At 51.1% G+C, this 23,466-nt stretch overlaps 1 protein-coding gene across 1 annotated transcript in view; it reads left to right on the top strand.

The window, feature by feature from the left end:
• LOC147710139 (E3 ubiquitin-protein ligase TRIM39-like) overlaps positions 1–23,466 on the top strand; it is a 224,475-nt gene that overhangs the window by 40,397 nt on the left and 160,612 nt on the right. Inside the window, exons 3-4 of the mRNA XM_086920835.1 lie at positions 4,984–5,214; positions 9,033–9,055. Coding sequence (XP_086776961.1) covers positions 4,984–5,214; positions 9,033–9,055 — 254 coding nt within the window. The remainder of the gene's footprint in view (positions 1–4,983; positions 5,215–9,032; positions 9,056–23,466) is intronic.

Here is a 23,466-nt window from a genome sequence, read left to right as displayed (position 1 = left end):
TTTCGGAACCATGTCCTTATAGCTGTTCTATAATATTGCCATACCATATACTCTTAAGTGCATTATAATCCTCGCGGTTATTGCTAACTTTGGTGTGGCTTTATCGAAACATGTCGTGTAAGGTGTCATACTCTCTGGAATACTACCCCCTCGCCAGTTCTGGCGATGGGGTAGCATTCCTACCTTCTAGAGGGAGAAGACATGTTACTTTCCTTAAACGCGGTTAAAATCAACCAGAGCCCCAGCATCACAAAATGGATGCTGCTGCCACAGACACAATTCTGACCTCCTGTTGCTGGGAGCCCTTCCAGCACGGGAGGCCTGGACAATAGGTTTCCTGTCACGGGGAGGTGCTAGCACCACCCCAGACAGGCTATAGTGTATTGGGGCAGGGAGGGCTGAATGAAATGAGACACTGCCTGGGGCGCACAAGGTGCCCCATGCATAGGCCAGTTCAAACCGGTGCTGGGGCACACCAGCCCCAGCTCTGGCGCGAAACTGGACAAATGGAAAGGGGTGTAACCACCCCCTTCCCTGGTCCCACCCATAGGAGGGACCTAGCAGGTAATCCAGCCCTTTGATTTGGAATAAAGGTAGGAGCTGCGTCCTAAGACATCAGATTATCCTGACTGAAACTTTGATGCATAACTCTGGACCTTCTACCATCTACTTTACAAGAAGATACTGAAGAATCTCCCTTGTGGCCAAGGAGTGGCCATCCTGCGCAAGCAGGCACCATCAAGCGCTCAACGAATTGCTTTGTCTGACGCTCCCGTCGGAGCCCGACCACAGTGCCTGATGAGACCCGGACTTCCAGACTTCGTTTAGCCCGATCCACAGCAAAGCTGAGAACAGTGGAGGCGACGTGAGACGTGGGACCGGCCATCTTGAAAAGACGGCGAGACGCTCCCTGTGCAGCTCCCGAGGCACCCTCGAAGCTGTGCATTGGGGATTGAGAAGCCCCAGCCCCGAGCATCAACTTCACCGAAGATCACCCCTCCACACTCGCCGAGCGCTGCGTGGGGCCCTTTTGCATTATCCTGCTCGACGCGTCTGTCTGGTCACTTGCCCGTTGGCTAGTGGCCTCTGTGACGACGAAACTCGAAATCTACACTGCTGATCTGGTTGCTCCAGACTGGCCCTTGCTTCCCTGCGAAGGAAAAGCCCCTCAGTCCTTGCTAGCCTGAGTAAGAAGCCCTCTTCAGTTCCTGCGTGGGTTGCCTTTGCCAAGGCTTGTTAACTCCAATCCGGAAGCCGACACCGCCAACAGCGAGAGCCTTCGTGGGACAGTCCGTGCCCAGCTCCTGGTCATCGTCGATACCTCCTGGTCCACGTGGCCGCAGAGACAAGCTTCGCGACAACCACCTGATTGCGCCCGACATCGCCTAGTTCCTTCTTGGTTCCACTCTGGTCACTGGCTAGTGACCCAGACTCTGTCCCCTCTGCTTTCAGGTACTCTACATCTTCGATCCACCCTTGGATCCAACCGGACTCTTCTCTCCTGGTCGCCTGCAGCATCCATAGAACTCCACGACGAAACCCGACACACTTTGACACCTATGCACCCGCTTCCTGTGGGTGAGGTAACGCGAGTACTGCGTTGCTCCTGTAGAGATTTACATCCCTAGTTTTAAGTGGTTAAGTTCTAGTCCAGTCGGAAGTCTCCAAACTCTTAACGTTCAAAATTTTTTTGCACCATTGACTTCTATGTTTGCACGCATGTGCATTTAGACCTTGCACACGCATCTCGTGGGCCTCCTGCTTCCTAACAACTGTTATTCCAGTGTAGGCCCAGCGATTCCCAAGGCCCTAGGCCTTACCATTGTTCGTGACGTGGTTCTTATACCACTTATTTAGTATATGGTTTTACGGGCCACCCGGCCTTATCCAAAATTGTGCAGCTTATTGTATGATATTAAGTTCTTTGTTTAAACGCTTGTGCTTCTGCCCTCATAAAGAGTACGAAGGATTATTCTAGTAATAAATACATATATTTTATAATATATAACTTGTGTGGTGTCCTTTCATTTGGTATTCAAGGGATTGCATATGGTAAAACAGCTGGCTTCACATGCCCTCTCGAGTTTAGCCTAAGACTGCTTTTGTCCATGCTACCACTAGGATAGCTTGTCTATAAGGTTGACTTACAACCAATCACCATAAGGGTTGTTTGGACTGGTGCAAGGTGCTCACTAGAATAGGGAACATCATATACCAGGCCAACTTCTCACAACTAGTGCACATGTTTTTTTTTTGTAATATCATTTATTGATTTTTCAGAGGTTTGTACATAGATCCTTGACAATAGTGAGTGTACATAACATCTTTCATACAGGTATATATAGAACACTAATGGGGTACAAGGATATAATAACAGCATTACACATACTATAGAATTGTGGTTCGATGGTAATGTCCCAACGGGAACTCAAGATCATATTAATTGTGCAAATATATCACAATAAGCATTGTTAACATTAACAAATACAACTGTCCTTAATTTACCATTCATATTTGACGATTATCTATCTCGTGCGCAGGTCTGATCATGATCAGGTGTGTTTGCGTACTTAGCGACATGAGGTTTAGCTTAAGTCTGCAGTGTGTGCGCCACAGTGTACAACCTCATGAGTTGGGCCTGGAGATTCCTATTACCACACATGTGCGGCACATCCACTGTACTTACTTGTACTGGGCATGCACACGGAAGGTTAGTGCAAGGGTCTGGGGCTCAGACCAAAGCAGTACAGTAGACTGTACTTTCATCTGACACAAGAAAGAGGTCTGGTCATAACTAATGTTCCAAACAGGTACTGTTCTGGGCTTCAGGGAGCTATAACATTACAGTTTTACACAACACAGGAACACATTCCTTATTGGCACTGGTGATACAAGGACACAACCCTCTACCAAGGAGTGAGTTAAGAGGTGCAACCCTCTGCCAGGACCAGTGACAGAATACAAGAGCACAACACTACCAGGACTGGTGTCACAAAACAGGAGCACAACCTTCTACCTGTATACTAGTGACCTGTACAGTTGCACAACCCCCTACCAGCAATGGAGACATACCAGACTCCACAAAATGTCTGACTCCAGTCATTTTTGGTGACGCAAGAGAAATGCACCTCTCTCTACTGCTGAAACCCATCCTAGATTAGCCCAGCACCATGTGACTTTGGGCAATAGCTTGCTTAATCTTCCCGACAGCGCCTAGAGACCCTTACGGGTGATTGTGCGCTTTACAAATGTGGATTATTAAATTAATAATATTATTCCTACTGGGACGAGGCGTGCCTCACCTGATAAAACACAGGCTCCTGCTCTAAACCCCAGTGTGACGTACCACACCTGATAACACACAATATCCTGATCTAAGCTGCAGTGTGACATACCTCACCCGATAACACACAGGCCCCTGCTCTAAGCCTCAGTGTGACATACCTCACCTAGATAAAAAAAAGAAACCATTGATGGACGGAATGCTGGACAATGCAAACATTCACCCCCAGTCAAAAGGATCAGGGTTTAATCCATCATTCTTTTGCTCACCACACCACCCCAGTTTGGACCAAGCCATATGCAAATCAGTCTTGACTCTGTTCCTTATGGGAACAGTCCAGCCCGAACTTCTAAGCCAGGTCCTCCCTGGACCGGAAACAAGCATCCTGGGACCAATTTCAGGGCATCACCCTTCATCATCCAGGCTAGCTTCAATCCAGTGGTGTAGTGGGCACTGGACCCACGTCTGGGCATTCCCTTCCCACTTAGGACAACATATGCAACAGAAACAGTTTATGGATGGAATACTGGACCATGTAAACCTTCACCACAAGTCACAAGGATCTGGGTTTAAACCATCATCCTTTTGCTTACCACACCACCCCAGTTTGGACCCAGCCATATGCAACTCAGTCTTAACCCTGTTCCTTATGGGAACAGTCCAGCCCGAACTGCAAAGCCAGGTCATGGCTGATGAGAGCTGAAAGCCCAAAACAGGTTCCAAAATGCTTGTTTCCAGTCCAGGGAGGACTTGGCCCGGCAGTTTGGGCTGGACTGTTCCTATTGGGCACAGGGTCAAGACTGATTTGCATATGGCTGGGTCCAAACTGGAATGGCATGGTGAGCAAAAACAGATTTAGGCCCAGATCTCTGTACTGGGGTGAATGTATGACATTGTTCTGCATTCTGTCCATCAATTGTTCTTTTCGTACCTCACCTGATAACACACAGGCTCCTGCTCTAAGCTACAGTGTGACATACCTCCCCTGATAACTCACAGCCTCTTATCTTAGGATAGGACAACATGTCTGACCAATCTCCTCACTCATCTTTTACAGAAATCGCTGAATTACCTTCAGAAACATTGATTTATCTGGTAATTCTGCATTTTGTGACAGAATGCACATACTTTTTATGATTTTTAACGTGACATTCCGACACCAGTGATTACCCATCACTTTGAATGAGCGCCATTGTAGGACACCTCCTCAGTGCCTCCTTCTGGGTGAACACATCCATTGCGCTGGCAGGACAGGGGCAGCCTGCACTCCCCAAATCTTGTGTCTTCCATCCCAAGGGCGGAAACTTCCTGGCCCCCCTTCTTTTACATCATCATGTGACTTCAGCCTGTGTCTCCACTCAGCCCGTCTCTCGGTCTTTGACTGTCTCTGCCTGCGGTGGGTTTCCTTCCTTGCACCCTCTCCATGGATCGAGCTTCTTTACAACGTCACAAATTCTGACCTCTCTACAGTTCATGAGGTGTATGAGGGAAGGGGGAGGGCAGGAGTGTGAGAAGGATGGAAGACGGTCGTAGGGACGGTACTAAGAAATTGCATTTCAGAAATTAGGAAAAGCACATTTTTGGTCTGATATTTTTTTAAGGAACTATCAACTCTCCACCCTCCTCCTGAACTCTGACTCTAAGGATGGCTTGTAGAAAGCTTTTTTAATATCTAAACATCTTTTCTTTGCTTCTGACAGAACAAGCTAAGAACTGAAAAGAATAAAATTGAATCTGCATTTGAAAATTTGCGGCAGCTTCTGAAAGAAAATGAGCAAACACTGCACAGAAGACTGGAGGAGATGGAGAAGAAAATGTCCATGATAGAAAATGCAAATATCACCAAACTGTCCAATCAAATCACCGCTCTCAAGGCCCTGATAACGGAGATAGAAAAGAAGTGTGAGGCGCCGGCGTGGGAACTCCTGAAGGTGAGATACTGTTTGGGAAATAAAACAGAAGAAGGAAGTGAAATATTCATATTTTGTGTGCATTATTAAATGTCTGAGTGGAACACATATAATCTCCTGGCTGGGTCAATGCACAGTGACCCCATGAACTCTGAGAGCCGCACACAATATACAGACATGGATAATTTCCATTGTCCCACTTGATGCTTTGAGCCCAACTCCATATACAAACTGTGAAATGTACAGCGACTGTTTACAGTGTGATATACAAGTTAATAACACATCTATATACAAACTATTTACGTATTTTATCTTTTAAGGAGAATGCAACACACCAAGCAATTCCAGTGACTGTAAATAATATATGAAGAACAAGGAGCAAAATGTGTTAAAAGTTAGATAGAAATGGAAAGCGTAATGAGTGACAACACCTGAGAGAATTGGAAAAAAAACAAAGTCCTTCTTTTCTAAGAAGTTTGAAAACCTTTCTGTTCTAATGTGTTTACTTGTCTCCTGATGCAGGTGGCCACTTAGGTTCACGTGCACCAAACCTCTTGTCAGCTATTTAACCTGGAATTTGAAATCGGTAATGGAAAGCTCACTCGGTTATTGTCACCCCAGATAAAGATAGAGATTGCCACAGAAAACTCTTTAGTTTGAAGAATAGTAACAATTTTATATTACGGGTAACCCCTGATTATATTACAGTGTGCAAAATGACTGACTGCAAATTGCTGCCCTGCAGCAATAGAAATTTGATTTACAACTGGATTATTTTAAAACAATTATTGGAAACTGCAACCAAATTCCTCAGCAATATGGCTTAGGGTGGGATTAGAGGTGTAAACATCCTTATTGTGGTCATACGCTGTCACTTAAACAGTGATGCTCTACTCAAATAAGTTGATTAGTTTAAAGCCAAGAAGCTTCCTGAGAAGTAGCTCCATGTAAAGGGCACTAGATGATGGTGGCAGAGGGTGACACGGAGCATCCCTCCCAGGGTGACAGAGAGCATCCCTCCAAGTGTAACAGAGAGCATGCCTCCGAGGTTGACAGAGAGCATGTCTCCGAGTTTGACAAAGAGCATCCCTCTCAGTGTGACAGAGAGCATCCCTCTGAGGGCGACAGGGAGCATCCCTCTGAGGGCGACAGGGAGCATCCCTTCAAGTGTAACGGAGAGCATCCCTCTGAGGGCGACAGAGAGCATGCCTCTGAGGTTGACAGAGAGCATCCCTCCAAGGGTGACTGAGAGCATCCCTCCAAGGGTGACTGAGAGCATCCCTGCAAGGGTGACGGAGAGCATTCCTCCAAGGGTGACGGAGAGCATCCCTCCAAGGGTGACGGAGAGCATCCCTCCAAGGGTGACGGAGAGCATCCCTCCAAGGGTGACAGAGAGCATCCCTCCAAGGGTGACGGAGAGCATCCCTCCAAGGGTGACGGAGAGCATCCCTCCAAGGGTGACGGAGAGCATCCCTCCAAGGGTGACGGAGAGCATCCCTCCAAGGGTGACGGAGAGCATCCCTCCAAGGGTGACGGAGAGCATCCCTCCAAGGGTGACGGAGAGCATCCCTCCAAGGGTGGCGGAGAGCATCCCTCCAAGGGTGGCAGAGAGCATCCCTCCAAGGGTGGCAGAGAGCATCCCTCCAAGGGTGGCAGAGAGCATCCCTCCAAGGGTGGCAGAGAGCATCCCTCCAAGGGTGGCAGAGAGCATCCCTCCAAGGGTGGCAGAGAGCATCCCTCCAAGGGTGGCAGAGAGCATCCCTCCAAGGGTGGCAGAGAGCATCCCTCCAAGGGTGGCAGAGAGCATCCCTCCAAGGGTGGCAGAGAGCATCCCTCCAAGGGTGGCAGAGAGCATCCCTCCAAGGGTGGCAGAGAGCATCCCTCCAAGGGTGGCAGAGAGCATCCCTCCAAGGGTGGCAGAGAGCATCCCTCCAAGGGTGGCAGAGAGCATCCCTCCAAGGGTGGCAGAGAGCATCCCTCCAAGGGTGACAGAGAGCATCCCTCCAAGAGCGACAGGGAGCATTACTCTTAGTGTGACAGAGAGCATCCCTGTGAGCGTAACAGGGAGCACCCTTACAAGTGTGACAGAGAGCATCCCTCCAAGTGTGACAGAGAGCATCCCTCCAAGTGTGACAGAGAGCATCCCTCCAAGTGTGACGGAGAGCATCCCTCTTAGTGTGACAGAGAGCATCCCTCTGAGGACGACAGGGAGTATCCCTCCAAGAGTGACAGTGAGCACCCTCTGAGGGTGACAGAGAGCATCCCTCTGAGGGTGACAGAGCATCCCTCTGAGGGTGACAGAGAGCGTCCCTCTGAGGGGTGACAGAGAGCGTACCTCTGAGGGGTGACAGAGAGCGTACCTCTGAGGGGTGACAGAGAGCGTACCTCTGAGGGGTGACAGAGCGTCCCTCTGGGGGTGACAGAGAGCGTCCCTCTGAGGGGTGACAGAGAGCGTCCCTCTGAGGGGTGACAGAGAGCGTCCCTCTGAGGGGTGACAGAGAGCGTCCCTCTGAGGGGTGACCGAGAGCGTCCCTCTGAGGGGTGACAGAGAGCATCCCTCTGAGGGTGACCCAGAGCATCCCCCCAGGGTGACCCAGAGCATCCCCCCAGGGTGACAGAGAGCACCCCTCTGAGGGTGACAGAGAGCACCCCTCTGAGGGTGACAGAGAGCATCCCTCTGAGGGTGACCCAGAGCATCCCTCTGAGGGTGACAGAGAGCATCCCTCTGAGGGTGACCGAAAGCGTCCCTCTGAGAGTGACAGAGAGCTTCCATTCACCAGCTGTGATCCTGGCGTCACCCTCTAAACAGTGTGTTTAACTCCTTATACTGAGATGAACTTGTAATATAGCCATGCCGCATGCAAGTCATAGACAACTTGTCATAAAGAGTCTAATATTCCAAATCCTTTAGTCTTGCCTGGTTCTTCCTTAAATTTTTATAGAGGGTCTTTCATCTCAGCCCCTTCAATCCAACAGCTCACCCAATGCTGGGATGAATTAATCCAGTAACTGAAGAGAGCTTCACACAAGCAGATCCTGCAGGCACTCAGCTAGTACCCCCCCCTTGTACCTCCTCTTGCAGGGCACGCTTCTCGCCCCACGTACCTCCTCCTGCAGGGCACTGTTCTACCGCTTTGGCTCTCAACTACTCCTTCATGGCTCTCTTTTAGTAATGCTGCTGTTCTTTCTTTGCTCTTCTGAAGAACACGCTTCTAGTATCCCTGCTGTTCATACTTCCTCCTGCAACGCCTGTTACCTGTAATACTATTAGTATAATAAAACATAGCACACCAGGATCAACAACAAGGACTTCTGGCAGAATATTCCCTGTTAATGTAATAAAGTGGCCGAATTCAAAGGTGGAGAACAACTCTCATAGGGGCGAGCTGCCTCTGTTTTCTTGGCACTGATTTTACTACCTCTGAAGCCAGGGATCGCACATGCAGTGACCGGGGTCACAAGGCGCAATCCATGAGTCGCAGCTGTAACCCATGGCTAGTCCTAAATGATGTCCATGCATAAGACCCTGTTGAGAGCATCGTACAATGTGTCAAGTGACTCCATTCAGAATATCAGAATGTGCTGTGTTTTGTGACTCCATCCAGAATAACACTGTGCTGTGTCATTACCATTCAGAATATCAGTTTCTGCTATGCGATTTGTCGCTAATCAAAATGTCACATTCTGTGCTTGGTCATGCGATGCCACAGAATGTGCTGTGTCATGTGACCGCAGCCACTGTTTTCTAATCCTAGATCGATTGAAGTGTTTCATAAATACTACCATAACTTTAACGTCTTCTCTGGAAACTGATTTCACTTTGTTTTTCTGTTTTGCAGGATGTCAGAAGCACCCTAAGCAGGTAAGGCTGGTTTATTATTCTCCTCTGTGTGTAAGACACAGGTCTCACTGCTGCAGTGTGTAAATGCCTCTACTAAGTTCACACAAAGTGCTAGGAAACTTTCAGATCCTCATAAAATCACTTTGTATCCTCAAAAAACTCTTAAGTCCTCAGCAAATACATTTGATTCCTCTGAAAACTCTCTTGTATCATCAGGAAATGCTCTTAAATTTTCCTAAAACCATGTGTAAGTCATCAGAAAACTACTTTGAATCTCGAAATAATTGCTACAGAAATGAGTTGCTGTCCTCACAAAACCTATTTGTATCAATAAAACCTACCTGAAGTCCTCCGAAGAGTTCCCTGTACACACAGAAAACTAGTGCAGATTCCGGAAACTTCCCCTCCGGTTTCTTTAATTAGGAGTTGTGGAAAAACGAATTTAAAGTTTCCTAACTTCGATTCCAGTCTTCAAAACATCCCTTCTCTGCTTCCAAACAGCATTGAAATGTAATTAAAGCCATGTTCAGGTGTCATTCTTTAGTAAATTCCCTCCAATCTCTCCATCTTTGGGCATGTTTGCGTAATGTTTCCTGGCTGCTGTGTTACTCAACGTCCCCTTTGCGTAGTGTCCGCGCTTATTCACATTCTTAAGTGGTCTGCGTACAACCATGGAATATCATCGTACGCCCGTTAGCACTAAAGTATGGTTCGCTACATCTATTCGCCCACGTCGCAACCAGGCGAATCCTCAGGGTCACTGCCCTCTATCTGTTGCAGCTCATTTAAGAGTTTGTCCCAACATGCTGCTCTGGGTTCTCGACGCAGTGCTAATGTTTCTTCATGCTTGATGGAGATGCTTTCTGCCTTGGCCCATGCGAACAATGAGTGACGCCATGCCTGTACATGTGGTGGGTCCACCACTTTCCACCGTCTAGTTAGGAGCCTTTTAGCTACTATTATCCCCAAGTCTAGGAACCTAGACACTATTTAGGTGGCAGGCGTCCTCCTGAATTGATACAGGAGGTATACGGACCATTCAAAGTTAGTCCTCGACCTGTGCATATGTGTAATATCCTTGTTATTGTATTCCAGTACACTCCTATTAGGGGGCAGCTCCATAACATGTGTACTAGTTCAGCTCCTGGGGGGTGTTGTGTTTGTTTCTTGGGGTTGGTAGGATTCCTCAGGGCGACTTCATCAGCGCTTGCTGTGATCCATTTAGTGAAGTTGTCCACTGCTTGTTCCGTGTCCTTGTGGAGGTAGATAGGTGAAAGTTGAGGGTGTTGATTCAGCGTTGTACTGATGCTTTGGACTGGCTACGACATGTTACGCTGGCAGTGGAGGTGGGGGTTTTGAGGGGCTCTGAGATGATGAAGTGGACGCAGTGGTGGTCGGTCCAGGTGAGCTGTTAAGTGTGGGTGTAAAGATAGGGTCAAGCGTGTCTCCTGCGATGTGAGTGGGGTTGGTGACTAATTGCTCAAGTTTGAGGTTGGCCATACTTTCTAGGATGTCAGCCTTGTTGGTGTCATCAATGTTTTTAAGGTGAAAGTTGAGGTCTCCTAGGAAGATAGTTTCACCTCAATGGTGATAGGAGCGGTGAAGTCGGAAATGGGGTTGCAGAAGGGAGGGCGGAGTCCCGGGGATCTGTAGGCGAGGGTGTCTCCAATTGTGGGTTTGCTGTTCATTTGGAGTTGGAAGTTGAGATGCTAAATGAAGGGGATGGTTGCGCATTTGAGAGTCTCTTCGTGGATTATGGCTGTGATGCTGCCGTTTCTATTGGTCTGGTCTCGCTGAGTGATCTTGCATCCGTCCAGTATGGCTGTGGCAATACTGGGTTCTGATGCGAGGTTCAGCCAGGTCTCTGTGATGAAGACGGTGTCTGGGGTGGTGATGGTTTTCCAGATTTCTGTGGCGTCTTTTCCAAGAGAGCGTGCGTTGTTCAGCAGGCAGTTGATCTCTCTGAAGGGGTTGGCCACGGCCCTGCTGTTGAGTGTGAGTGACTTGCTGTGGCTGATGAACGTGGTGTCAGTTGTTTCTCTTCTGGTACAGGTAAATTGGCAGTTCCGGCAGGAGAAAGGGCCATTGGTGGTCCTGGGTGAGGCCAGGGCGCAGCAGTTGTTCTGGCATCCGGAGTCCAGGGCTCTAAGTTCGTCTGATGTGAAGCACAGGCAGTCCGTGGTGGGTGGAGACCTAGTGCAGAGCGAGGTCCATGCATGGCATACCCACTGTGCGCGTCTGCTGCGTGGGTGCGCTGTGGTCACCATTCCAGAGGACTGGGTTACTGGCAGGAGGATGCCAATGGTGCTCATAGGGGGAGACAGCAGGCACGACAGGGAGCGACGCGGGAGGCGAGGTGTAGGGAGCCGCAGGGCTGCAGGCAGCAGAAGGGAGGTCCCAGCAGAGCCTGGGGCAAGGGATAGGTCGGGCAGGCAGGGAGAGAGGGAAGGGGAAGAAGCCAGACTGCAAGGTCAAGTGCAGCCGGCCCAGGCTACCAGGGTCAAGAGGGGCGCAGCTGGGCAGTAACTACTGGGAGTCTGGTGAAGGTTGGGCTGAGGGAAGAGCACCGGGCACGGTGTCAGGGGGGAAAAGCCCACAGAGCACTGTAACTGAAACTGTGGGCATAAGAGGGGTGGCCCAGCCTCCTTTCGTTTCTAACGGGCATGGACGGGCCCACCCTTTGCATGTGCTTTGCCTGGGCACCGCCCGCACAACTCCCGCGATGCAGGAGCCGCAGAAGGAATTAATATGCTGCGGGAGGTGTGAAAACGGGCCAGGCCCACCTCCCAGAGGCTGCTGGGAACTTTAGTTCCCTGAGGGTTATGGGGGCACTGGCTCCCGAGTGGAGCTGGGAGAGTCGTGAGGCAGGAGTCCGGGGCCTGGAGAAGCAGGTGAGGGAGCGGCAGATACTGCGGTGCCCGTCCTTGGTCTGTTGAAAGACTATCTACCCTCCATTACCATTGCTTGACATCAGTCTTTGTAAGTGCCTGGGTTAGATCCGTAAAGGCTACCAAGTTCTTTGTGAACTTACCACGGTATGTCATCATGCCTAGGAAACGTCTTACTCCTGTCATGAAAGTTGGTGTGAGTACAGATTTCTTGTCTTTGACTTTTTGGGGATTCGGAGTCACTATTTCCTCTGAAAATGTCTGTTTGAAGAAACTGATGTGTTGCTTTAGAAAGTCACACTTGCAGGGTTTAGCCTGAGGCCGTTGAAGGCACTGTGGGACTTTTTGGACACAATAATGACTGTCACATTGTGTGCCTGCACCTAGATGTCATCACTAATGTCAATTATTCCAGTCAATCCATCTAGAACTTCTGGGATGGTGTTCTCAAAAACATCAACGACACTGGAGATTCCGAAGTTTAATCTTGTGTATAGGGTCAGACCCAGGTGTGTGGAGAAGGTCGTGATATATCAAGAAGTGCGGTCGAGCATCAGCAGGTGATACCCTGACTTTAGATCTGTTTTGGAGAACAAGCTAGCTCCTTTGATCTCATTTATTAGTCCATCCTTTGTAGGCGTGATATGTTGTTGTCTTTGGCATGCCTGATTTAGGAGGTGCATGGCCACTCGCAGCCACTCGCCTCCTGGCTGTTTGGGCTTCTGGGTGACAACAGTTGTGGAAACCCAGGGAGTGGACCCATAATCTCACTCGATGATGTTAGCCTCTTTCAGCCTTCATAGCTTCTCTTCCACTTTTGCCTGAAGATGAACCGCCACTCGGTGATGTCAATAGACTGATTGATATGCAGATGCATAGTGTTATGTTATGTTATGTTATGTTATGTTAAAATCACTTCTACCGCGCACGGTCACCAGTCGGTTTCATGGCGCTTATGGACAAACGCAGAAGGGGCAGGCAGCGAGGTTACTCGTAAGATAACTGGAAGAGATGTGTTTTGAGTAATTTACGAAAACAGGAGTAATTAGGACAGAGTCGGATAGTGGTCGGGAGAGAGTTCCAAAGTGTGCGGCAAGAAAAGAGAAGCAGGAGTCTCCGTACTTTTTACGTTTAAACCTGGGGACAGTTAGGAGGTTGTGTGTAGAAGACCGGAGATTTCTTGAGGGAATGTGACGCTTGAGACTAAGGGAAGTGAAAGCTGGGGCGAGAGTGAGGAGTGCCTTAAAAACCGTGCAACCCAGTTTGAAAATGCATCGAGAGGCTACTGGGAGCCAGTGCAGTCTCCTCAGCAAGGGCGAAACATGGTGGTGCTTAGGCTGTTGAAAGATCAGTGTTTCCTTTCAAACACCCAAGGCCATGAAACAGGCTGTTGTATTCCTGTACAAGATTGTCCTGCTCAGTAGTGTAGACAAACTGAATCAGCTGAAGACTTGTAGCTGCCTGCCAGCATTCCTGCACTCTTTGGTAATGAGCACCTCTGCCCTGACTGCTTGTTTCTCATGAGTGAGTTCCACTGTGCAGACTCCTGTTAATGGTAGTGGGTTTGGATGTCATTAGGAATACATTTTTATCTTCATTGGTTTTCGTGTTGTCTCTTTCTTCCTCTCCTCCAAAACACTGGTGACTGTGAAATACATTTCTATTCTGTCCAGCCGCACCTTCCATTTAGGTGCCTGGAAGAGGACGCCCAGGAGAACATGAACGGGCTGATGACAAGGATGGAAGGCATCTTGGGTGGACTGGATGTGTGCACGCAGAGTGGTACAGGCGGGTAATCAGAGTCACACCTAAAGGCTGGTGTCTACGGTGGCGATACTGCAGGGTGAACACGTCTGCAGCAGCCAGGAGTGGTGACCTGTGTTGCAGTGATATCAAGAGCTGAGGCAGTTAAGGTTTATACCCTGTGATAACTTGCATGCTTCCTGAAGGGCAGTTAATCATACCCGTGATGGTGGAGTTTGAGGTCGCAGCTTGAGTATGATGGGTGCCTGCATGTAATTATTTTTTTAAAGAATCCAAAATCGAAATGTCCCTTTTTGCCAAATAGATGGAGATGTTTTAGTCCCCATGGGGGCAGTCACAGATCTGGGCTGAATCCATCATCATTCTTTAGCTCACTTCGCCTCCTCAGTTCAAACCCAGCTATATGCAAATCAGTCTTGACCCTGTGCCTCATGGGAACAGTGCAGCCCGAATTGCCAAGCCACGTCTTCCCTGAATCTGAAACAAGCATCCTGGGACCAGTTTCTGGGTAACACCCTTCATCAGCCAGGCTAGCTTGAATTCAGTGGCTGGAGGAGTGGGAAGACATCATTTCTCTGTACGCTGATGATATATTATTGTACGTAGCAGCCCCACGCATCTCCCTGAGTCGTATACTGGAAATATTCACAACCTTCGGTAGATACTTGGGATACACCATTAAGTGGTCTAAATGGACGCTATTTGTTCTCTGTGGGTACTCTTCGTGACAAGATAGGGGATGTGTAGCAAGGGTAGTTTCTGATAGCTTCCGATATTTGGTATCTATGTCACCACCGATCCCGACTCATTCTATGACAATAATCTCCAGGGTCCCCTACAGAATCTTAGGAGAGACGTTTGCCAGTGGAGGGCCCTGCCCTTGTCCCTTCTTGGACGAGCTGCTTTGTCCAAGATGATGGCACTGCAGCGGTTTCTTTACTTGTGCAAAATGCACCATTCTCAGTCCCCGATACCTACTTCCGGACTATAGAGACTGAATTAAGGACCTTGTTGTGGGACTGGGAGCCCCTCATATAGCCCTCAAAAAACTGACACATGACTCGTATGACGGTGGTATTACGTTGCCCGACATCCACAGATGTTACCAGGCAGCACAGCTCACCACTGTTAACCAATGGGTACATCGGCCTCCAGCCAATACGGCGTTTCATATGGACTGTTATGTGTTACGGCCACTTGAATACACACGATCACTGTACACCTCCCCAAGATATATGATCCTTCCGGGATTCATAGCTCTTTCGGTCCAACTGTGGCACACAACTCTTAAAACACTGGACTGAGAGGGTAGGATCACCCAGTCAACACCACTATGGGACTCAGGAATACTGGGCACATTAGGCCGAAGACCCGGCTTTGATAAATGGTACCTAATATGTATCTCCAGGGAGGGAGATCTAAGGAGGAGGGAGATCTAAGGAGGGATGGAACAGTGCTGCTGTTCCGATTTACAGCGTGAATATTACCTCGTCGACCCAGAAACCTTACGATACCTTCATGTCCGCCACACTTTAATAGCAGTAGTCCCTCAAGGGGAGGTCCTCCCTGAAGCATCCCTGTTAGAAAACAGACTATTAGATGACTACATAGTATGCAAAGCGATCTCCTTAACGTATAAAAAACGAATTAACAGTGCATTCGACACATTGCTTCAGCTCCGGCAATGTTGGGTACTGACATGGAAGACCTAAAGGATGAGGTCTGGCTGGTAGCCCTAGCCTCTCCCAAAGAGCTGGCGATCAGTTCACGTTTTCGCCTGGTGGAACTCAAGATACTACACTGGGCCTATATCTCTTGCAATACATTGGTCAAAATGGGAAGGAGACCTGGATCAGCTTGCGTGCGGGGGTGTGGGGGAGAAGGCACCTCTTACTGTATACTCTGGCACTGTCCAGCAATGCAGACTTTTTGGACCTCCGTGGTGGCCTGTATAAACAGTGTCAGAGGTGGGGGCTCGCCTCCCTCGGCAAAGTGCTGCCTCCTGAATGTGTAGGAGGTCACGGATCTGGGACGCATGGAGCAAATATGAGTCACATTAGGCCTCATGGTGGACAAAAGGAAGATAGCAAGATTGTGAGGAGCAGAATCACCACCACAGCTCAAGGATTGGAGCCGTGATATGGACTGGTGATGGTGGCGGAGAAGGTGATCTATGAGGGTCGCGGTTGCTCCCGTAAGTGGGTAAAGATTTGGGGTGACTGGAATGAACACCGGGGTGGTTTATGCTCCGCTTTAGTCCATCCAGCAGCAGGGCAGTCCTTTCAGCAGCAGGGCAGTCCTTTCAGCAGCAGGGACAATCTTCCAGCAGCAGGGCAGTCCTTCAAGCAGCAGGGCAGTCCTTCCAGCAGCAGGGCCGTCCTTCCAGCAGCAGGGCCGTCCTTCCAGCAGCAGGGCCGTCCTTCCAGCAGCAGGGCCGTCCTTCCAGCAGCAGGGCCGTCCTTCCAGCAGCAGGGCAGAGTTTCCCGCAGCAGGGCAGTCCTTCCAGCAGCAGGGCAGTCCTTCCAGCAGCAGGGCAGTCCTTCCAGCAGCAGGGCAGTCCTTCCAGCAGCAGGGCAGTCCTTCCAGCAGCAGGGCAGTCCTTCCAGCAGCAGGGCAGTCCTTCCAGCAGCAGGGCAGTCCTTCCAGGACCAGGTCCAGTTCTCCTTCAGACAGCAGGTCCATTCCTCCTTCAGACAGCAGGGCAGTCCTTCCAGCAGCAGGGCAGTCCTTCCAGCAGCAGGGCCGTCCTTCCAGCAGCAGGGCAGTCCTTCCAGCAGCAGGGCAGTCCTTCCAGCAGCAGGGCAGTCCTTGCAGCAGCAGGGCAGTCCTTGCAGCAGCAGGGCAGTCCTTGCAGCAGCAGGGCAGTCCTTGCAGCAGCAGGGCAGTCCTTGCAGCAGCAGGGCAGTCCTTGCAGCAGCAGGGCAGTCCTTGCAGCAGCAGGGCAGTCCTTGCAGCAGCAGGGCAGTCCTTGCAGCAGCAGGGCAGTCCTTCCAACAGCAGGGCAGTCCTTCCAGCAGCAGGGCAGTCCTTCCAGGACCAGGTCCAGTTCTCCTTCAGACAGCAGGTCCATTCCTCCTTCAGACAGCAGGGCAGTCCTTCCCGCAGCAGGGCAGTCCTTCCCGCAGCAGGGCAGTCCTTCCAGCAGCAGGGCAGTCCTTCCAGCAGCAGGGCAGTCCTTCCAGCAGCAGGGCAGTCCTTCCAGCAGCAGGGCAGTCCTTCCAGCAGCAGGGCAGTCCTTCCAGCAGCAGGGCAGTCCTTCCAGGACCAGGTCCAGTTCTCCTTCAGACAGCAGGGCAGTCCTTCCCGCAGCAGGGCAGTCCTTCCAACAGCAGGGCAGTCCTTCCAGCAGCAGGGCAGTCCTTCCAGCAGCAGGGCAGTCCTTCCAGGACCAGGTCCAGTTCTCCTTCAGACAGCAGGTCCATTCCTCCTTCAGACAGCAGGGCAGTCCTTCCAGCAGCAGGGCAGTCCTTCCAGCAGCAGGGCCGTCCTTCCAGCAGCAGGGCAGTCCTTCCAGCAGCAGGGCAGTCCTTCCAGCAGCAGAGCCGTCCTTCCAGCAGCAGAGCAGTCCTTCCCGCAGCAGGGCAGTCCTTCCAGGACCAGGTCCAGTTCTCCTTCAGACAGCAGGTCCATTCCTCCTTCAGACAGCAGGGCAGTCCTTCCAGCAGCGGGGCAGTCCTTCCAGCAGCGGGGCAGTCCTTCCAGCAGCGGGGCAGTCCTTCCAGCAGCGGGGCAGTCCTTCCAGCAGCGGGGCAGTCCTTCCAGCAGCGGGGCAGTCCTTCCAGCAGCGGGGCAGTCCTTCCAGCAGCGGGACAGTCCTTCCAGCAGCGGGACAGTCCTTCCAGCAGCGGGACAGTCCTTTCAGCAGCGGGGCAGTCCTTCCAGCAGCGGGGCAGTCCTTCCAGCAGCGGGGCAGTCCTTCCAGCAGCGGGGCAGTCCTTCCAGCAGCGGGGCAGTCCTTCCAGCAGCGGGGCAGTCCTTCCAGCAGCGGGGCAGTCCTTCCAGCAGCGGGGCCGTCCTTCCAGCAGCAGGGCCGTCTATCCAGCAGCAGGGCAGTCTATCCAGCAGCAGGGCAGTCTATCCAGCAGCCGGGCAGTCTATCCAGCAGCCGGGCAGTCTATCCAGCAGCCGGGCAGTCTATCCAGCAGCAGGGCAGTCTATCCAGCAGCAGGGCAGTCTATCCAGCAGCAGGGCAGTCTATCCAGCAGCAGGGCAGTCTATCCAGCAGCAGGGCAGTCTATCGAGCAGCAGGGCAGTCTATCGAGCAGCAGGGCAGTCTATCCAGCAGCAGGGCAGTCCTTCAAGCAGCAGGGCAGTCCATCGAGCAGCAGGGCAGTCTATCGAGCAGCAGGGCAGTCTATCCAGCAGCAGGGCTGTCCTTCCAGCAGCAGGGCAGTCCTTCCAGCAGCAGGGCAGTCCTTCCAGCAGCAGGGCAGTCCTTCCAGCAGCAGGGCAGTCCTTCCAGCAGCAGGGCAGTCCTTCAAGCAGCAGGGCAGTCCTTCAAGCAGCAGGGCAGTCCTTCAAGCAGCAGGGCAGTCCTTCAAGCAGCAGGGCAGTCCTTCAAGCAGCAGGGCAGTCCTTCAAGCAGCAGGGCAGTCCTTCAAGCAGCAGGGCAGTCCTTCCAGCAGCGGGGCAGTCCTTCCAGCAGCGGGGCAGTCCTTCCAGCAGCGGGGCAGTCCTTCCAGCAGCGGGGCAGTCCTTCCAGCAGCGGGGCAGTCCTTCCAGCAGCGGGGCAGTCCTTCCAGCAGCGGGGCAGTCCTTCCAGCAGCGGGGCAGTCCTTCCAGCAGCGGGGCAGTCCTTCCAGCAGCAGGGCCGTCCTTCCAGCAGCAGGGCCGTCTATCCAGCAGCAGGGCAGTCTATCCAGCAGCAGGGCAGTCTATCCAGCAGCCGGGCAGTCTATCCAGCAGCCGGGCAGTCTATCCAGCAGCCGGGCAGTCTATCCAGCAGCCGGGCAGTCTATCCAGCAGCCGGGCAGTCTATCCAGCAGCCGGGCAGTCTATCCAGCAGCAGGGCAGTCTATCCAGCAGCAGGGCAGTCTATCCAGCAGCAGGGCAGTCTATCCAGCAGCAGGGCAGTCTATCCAGCAGCAGGGCAGTCTATCCAGCAGCAGGGCAGTCTATCCAGCAGCAGGGCAGTCTATCCAGCAGCAGGGCAGTCTATCGAGCAGCAGGGCAGTCTATCGAGCAGCAGGGCAGTCTATCCAGCAGCAGGGCTGTCCTTCCAGCAGCAGGGCAGTCTATCCAGCAGCAGGGCAGTCTTTCAAGCAGCAGGGCAGTCTTTCAAGCAGCAGGGCAGTCTATCCAGCAGCAGGGCAGTCCTTCAAGCAGCAGGGCAGTCCTTCCAGCAGCAGGGCAGTCCTTCCAGCAGCAGGGCAGTCCTTCAAGCAGCAGGGCAGTCCTTCAAGCAGCAGGGCAGTCCTTCAAGCAGCAGGGCAGTCCTTCAAGCAGCAGGGCAGTCCTTCAAGCAGCAGGGCAGTCCTTCAAGCAGCAGGGCAGTCCTTCAAGCAGCATTGCAGCAGGGCAGTCCTTCAAGCAGCAGGGCAGTCCTTCAAGCAGCAGGGCAGTCCTTCAAGCAGCAGGGCAGTCCTTCAAGCAGCAGGGCAGTCCTTCAAGCAGCAGGGCTGCCTTTTCAGCAGCAGGGCCATCCTTCCAGCAGCAATGCAGTCCTTCCAGCAGCAGGGCTGTCCTTCCAGCAGCAGGGCAGTCCTTCCAGCAGCGGGGCAGTCCTTCCAGCAGCGGGGCAGTCCTTCCAGCAGCGGGGCAGTCCTTCCAGCAGCGGGGCAGTCCTTCCAGCAGCGGGGCAGTCCTTCCAGCAGCGGGGCAGTCCTTCCAGCAGCGGGGCAGTCCTTCCAGCAGCGGGGCAGTCCTTCCAGCAGCGGGGCAGTCCTTCCAGCAGCGGGGCAGTCCTTCCAGCAGCGGGGCAGTCCTTCCAGCAGCAGGGCCGTCCTTCCAGCAGCAGGGCCGTCCTTCCAGCAGCAGGGCCGTCCTTCCAGCAGCAGGGCCGTCTATCCAGCAGCAGGGCCGTCTATCCAGCAGCAGGGCAGTCTATCCAGCAGCAGGGCAGTCTATCCAGCAGCAGGGCAGTCTATCCAGCAGCAGGGCAGTCTATCCAGCAGCAGGGCAGTCTATCCAGCAGCCGGGCAGTCTATCCAGCAGCCGGGCAGTCTATCCAGCAGCCGGGCAGTCTATCCAGCAGCAGGGCAGTCTATCCAGCAGCAGGGCAGTCTATCCAGCAGCAGGGCAGTCTATCCAGCAGCAGGGCAGTCTATCCAGCAGCAGGGCTGTCCTTCCAGCAGCAGGGCAGTCCTTCCAGCAGCAGGGCAGTCCTTCCAGCAGCAGGGCAGTCTATCCAGCAGCAGGGCAGTCTATCCAGCAGCAGGGCAGTCTATCCAGCAGCAGGGCTGTCCTTCCAGCAGCAGGGCAGTCCTTCAAGCAGCAGGGCAGTCCTTCCAGCAGCAGGGCAGTCCTTCCAGCAGCAGGGCAGTCCTTCAAGCAGCAGGGCAGTCCTTCAAGCAGCAGGGCAGTCCTTCAAGCAGCAGGGCAGTCCTTCAAGCAGCAGGGCAGTCCTTCAAGCAGCAGGGCAGTCCTTCAAGCAGCAGGGCAGTCCTTCAAGCAGCAGGGCAGTCCTTCAAGCAGCATTGCAGCAGGGCAGTCCTTCAAGCAGCAGGGCAGTCCTTCAAGCAGCAGGGCAGTCCTTCAAGCAGCAGGGCAGTCCTTCAAGCAGCAGGGCAGTCCTTCAAGCAGCAGGGCAGTCCTTCAAGCAGCAGGGCAGTCCTTCCAGCAACGGGGCAGTCCTTCGAGCAGCAGGGCTGCCCTTTCAGTAGCAGGGCCATCCTTCCAGCAGCAATGCAGTCCTTCCAGCAGCAGGGCTGTCCTTCCAGCAGCAGGGCAGTCCTTCCAGCAGCAGGGCAGTCCTTCCAGCAGCAGGGCAGTCCTTCCAGCAGCAGGGCAGTCCTTCCAGCGGCAGGGCAGTCCTTCCAGCGGCAGGGCAGTCCTTCCAGCAGCAGGGCAGTCCTTCTTCTGAATCTTCCACACGACCAGGAGTGTTCTGATATGTTCTGAAGGTCCCCATTTCATACTGGTGTCAGCTTTTTGGGGGGAAATTCCCCAACCAACCCCAAAACTGGTTATGGTCCGTTCTTCCCCAACCCCTGGTCTTGTCTCTAAACCGTTCGGGGCGACAAAGACAAGGCCAGGCCTGATGTCAGGTTCCTTTGTTTGAATCTTTAGAAATGTAATGTGGGTAGAGTCCAGCTTCTCCCAAGCCATTCTATCTGTCTGAAAGGAATACACAACCCACAATAGGTGAGCCAATCACAGTCATGTGACCCAGGACTCTGGCATAAAGGCACAAATGGTTTGAGCAGAAAAATGCCAACTTTCTGTAAAATTGCAAAAATAACAGTCTAAAAGTGATGTTTTCAAAATTGTAGCTTTAAATTCAACTACACCATTTAAAAGGATTTTAGATTGAAAGTCATTTGAGTGTAAACACTATTTCTCTATCTGTTTCAAACTGAAGTTATCTCTTATTAAGTTTAATAAGATAACCCAGTGTCAGCCTATGGGAAAGATAGGCCTATGCAGTGAAAAACGACTTGGAGTTTTTCAATGCTGGGACATGTAAAATGTAAACACACATGTCCTACTTTTTAAATACAATGCATCCTGTCCTTGTAAGTATTAATAAGGATGGTCTAGGCCTGATTCAAGGTTTATTTTTCCAGGCTGTTAGAAGCACAGTGGCAAGCCTGAGACATGTTTTAAAAGGATAATTTAGTGAGTGGCATAATGAGTGATTCTGCCACTAGTAGCATTTAATTTACAGGCCGTGGCTAGAGGTTGTACCATTTACTAAGGACTTGTAAGTAAATGAAATATACCAATCAGATGTAAACCAATGTTAATATGTTTTTAAGGGAGAATCAGTGGGAGCTGGAAGGCCCTGACTGCACAGTACATGGAGATAAAGCCCAATGGATTGCACCCCACATTTGACCCATTAAAGGTAATCTAATGGATGCATTTTAGGTGTAGCATAACCGTAGCCTGTGTGAATAAAGGGCTATGGGTGCAGATCCTCGTGCACTTGGGGACTTCCAATGCACAGCGGGTTATTATTTAACATCTCGTTCTACACAACTATATACACAAAGGAGTCCAGATGGTAAAATATTATATATCAATAATACAATGAATGCCCATTCCGACCCTATGGATCTCCCATAGGAAAAATACACAGATAGATCCTATGGATGCCACAGACAAGTTCAGGAAGGAAGAATCCTAATCCTAAACAGTAACAGTGCCTCGAGGTTACAGCGTATAGTGACATGACATCTCCTTTCTACAGAAATACTATGGTGCGCTAATCCCATTGAAAGTTCTAGAACAGGGAAGATGGAGTTTATAGTGGCCGGGATTGTGTGTTTATTGATCCAAGGTGACGGGGTTTAAAGTTGTAGGTATTGCATGCTAACCCCACCAAGGTTCTAGAGCAGTGATGATGGTGATTACACTTGCAGGGATTATGTGCCTGTCTCCCTCTGTAGTGAGGGTATGTGGGCAGAGTCCTGTGGGCAGAGATCTCCCAAAGTACTGGACTTTTGAGCATCCATCATTGCTGATAACAACATTTCCATTACCCACTGTGTGCAGCGTAACAACCTGAGAAGAATGAAAGTATGAGTTTGCCTCGCTGGAACCATAGTTGTGTCTTACAGGCCAGACAGATGCCAGCAGTGAGCACCTACCTCACTGAGCCCTCTTGTACACTTGAGGATATACTTTTAGAGGGGTAATAAAGAGCAGCAATATTAGTTGTAGAGTTGAAAACAGGTTTATTCCGAAATACTTGCACCCATGACCTAAGCCATCCAGCTGTGCAGAATCCAACGCCGGGAATGGCGTTGCATGTAATTCTCCACAACTGAACGGCCACGCTCTGGAATGCCTGAGTAGAGAGTAGAACATCCTAAGTCACGTGGTGACACACAACTTATTGAAGCAGTAACCTTACAACATCTTCCCCTCTTCGAAGGACAACAAAGGAACAATAAATAAGTAAGTGAAATACAAACATAGTTAGGTGAACATTTTGAGTAAATGAGCAGAGAACTGCAAGTACAATACATTGAAAAGAAACGAAAACATGTGCTACTGCTCTAAGACATAATCTCTCAACTCACAAGAAATTTGTCTAAGACGTGAGGCCCTCTTGACAGATGCTTCAGACAAATCACTATTATCAGTAATAATGGGTTGAGTAGTTTGCACAACAACTGGTTCCAAAACCTCAGCTAGAGGTTGACTCTTCCTCATGACGCAAATCAAACCAGTCACAATGTTCTGGCTCCAAGGTGGAATGTTTACTGATAACATCAGCCTGAAGAGGAGAAACCTTGACAAGTGCCCTCTTGTTCCAGCATCCCTTGTTATCTAGAAGAGCAGAACCTCTACTCACTTGTGTTACCAAAGTTGGAGAAGAAAACTTTGAATTGCCTTTAGGCACCTTTCTCAGGTTTTTAATGAGAACCCAATCCCCTTTCTGTTTACCAGCATCAAAGCGTGCTTTCATGGAATCTTGCATAAGTTTTACATGTTTTTGAAGAGGGATATAACCATCAGTTGAGCTACAATTTTTATGCAACCAACTAGGATTCAGATGTGTATGGACTTTTCTTTATCTGAGAAGAGTAAATGGTGAAATACCAGTGGTAGCATGTGGGGTGGTGTTGTATGCCCAAACCTTGTCATGTACAAAAGCTAAGGGATCTAGTCTAC

This window comes from Lissotriton vulgaris, chromosome 5 (assembly GCF_964263255.1).
Source record: "Lissotriton vulgaris chromosome 5, aLisVul1.2, whole genome shotgun sequence".
Lineage (NCBI taxonomy): Eukaryota > Metazoa > Chordata > Amphibia > Caudata > Salamandridae > Lissotriton > Lissotriton vulgaris.
This window is presented reverse-complemented; position numbering and strand designations above follow the sequence as displayed.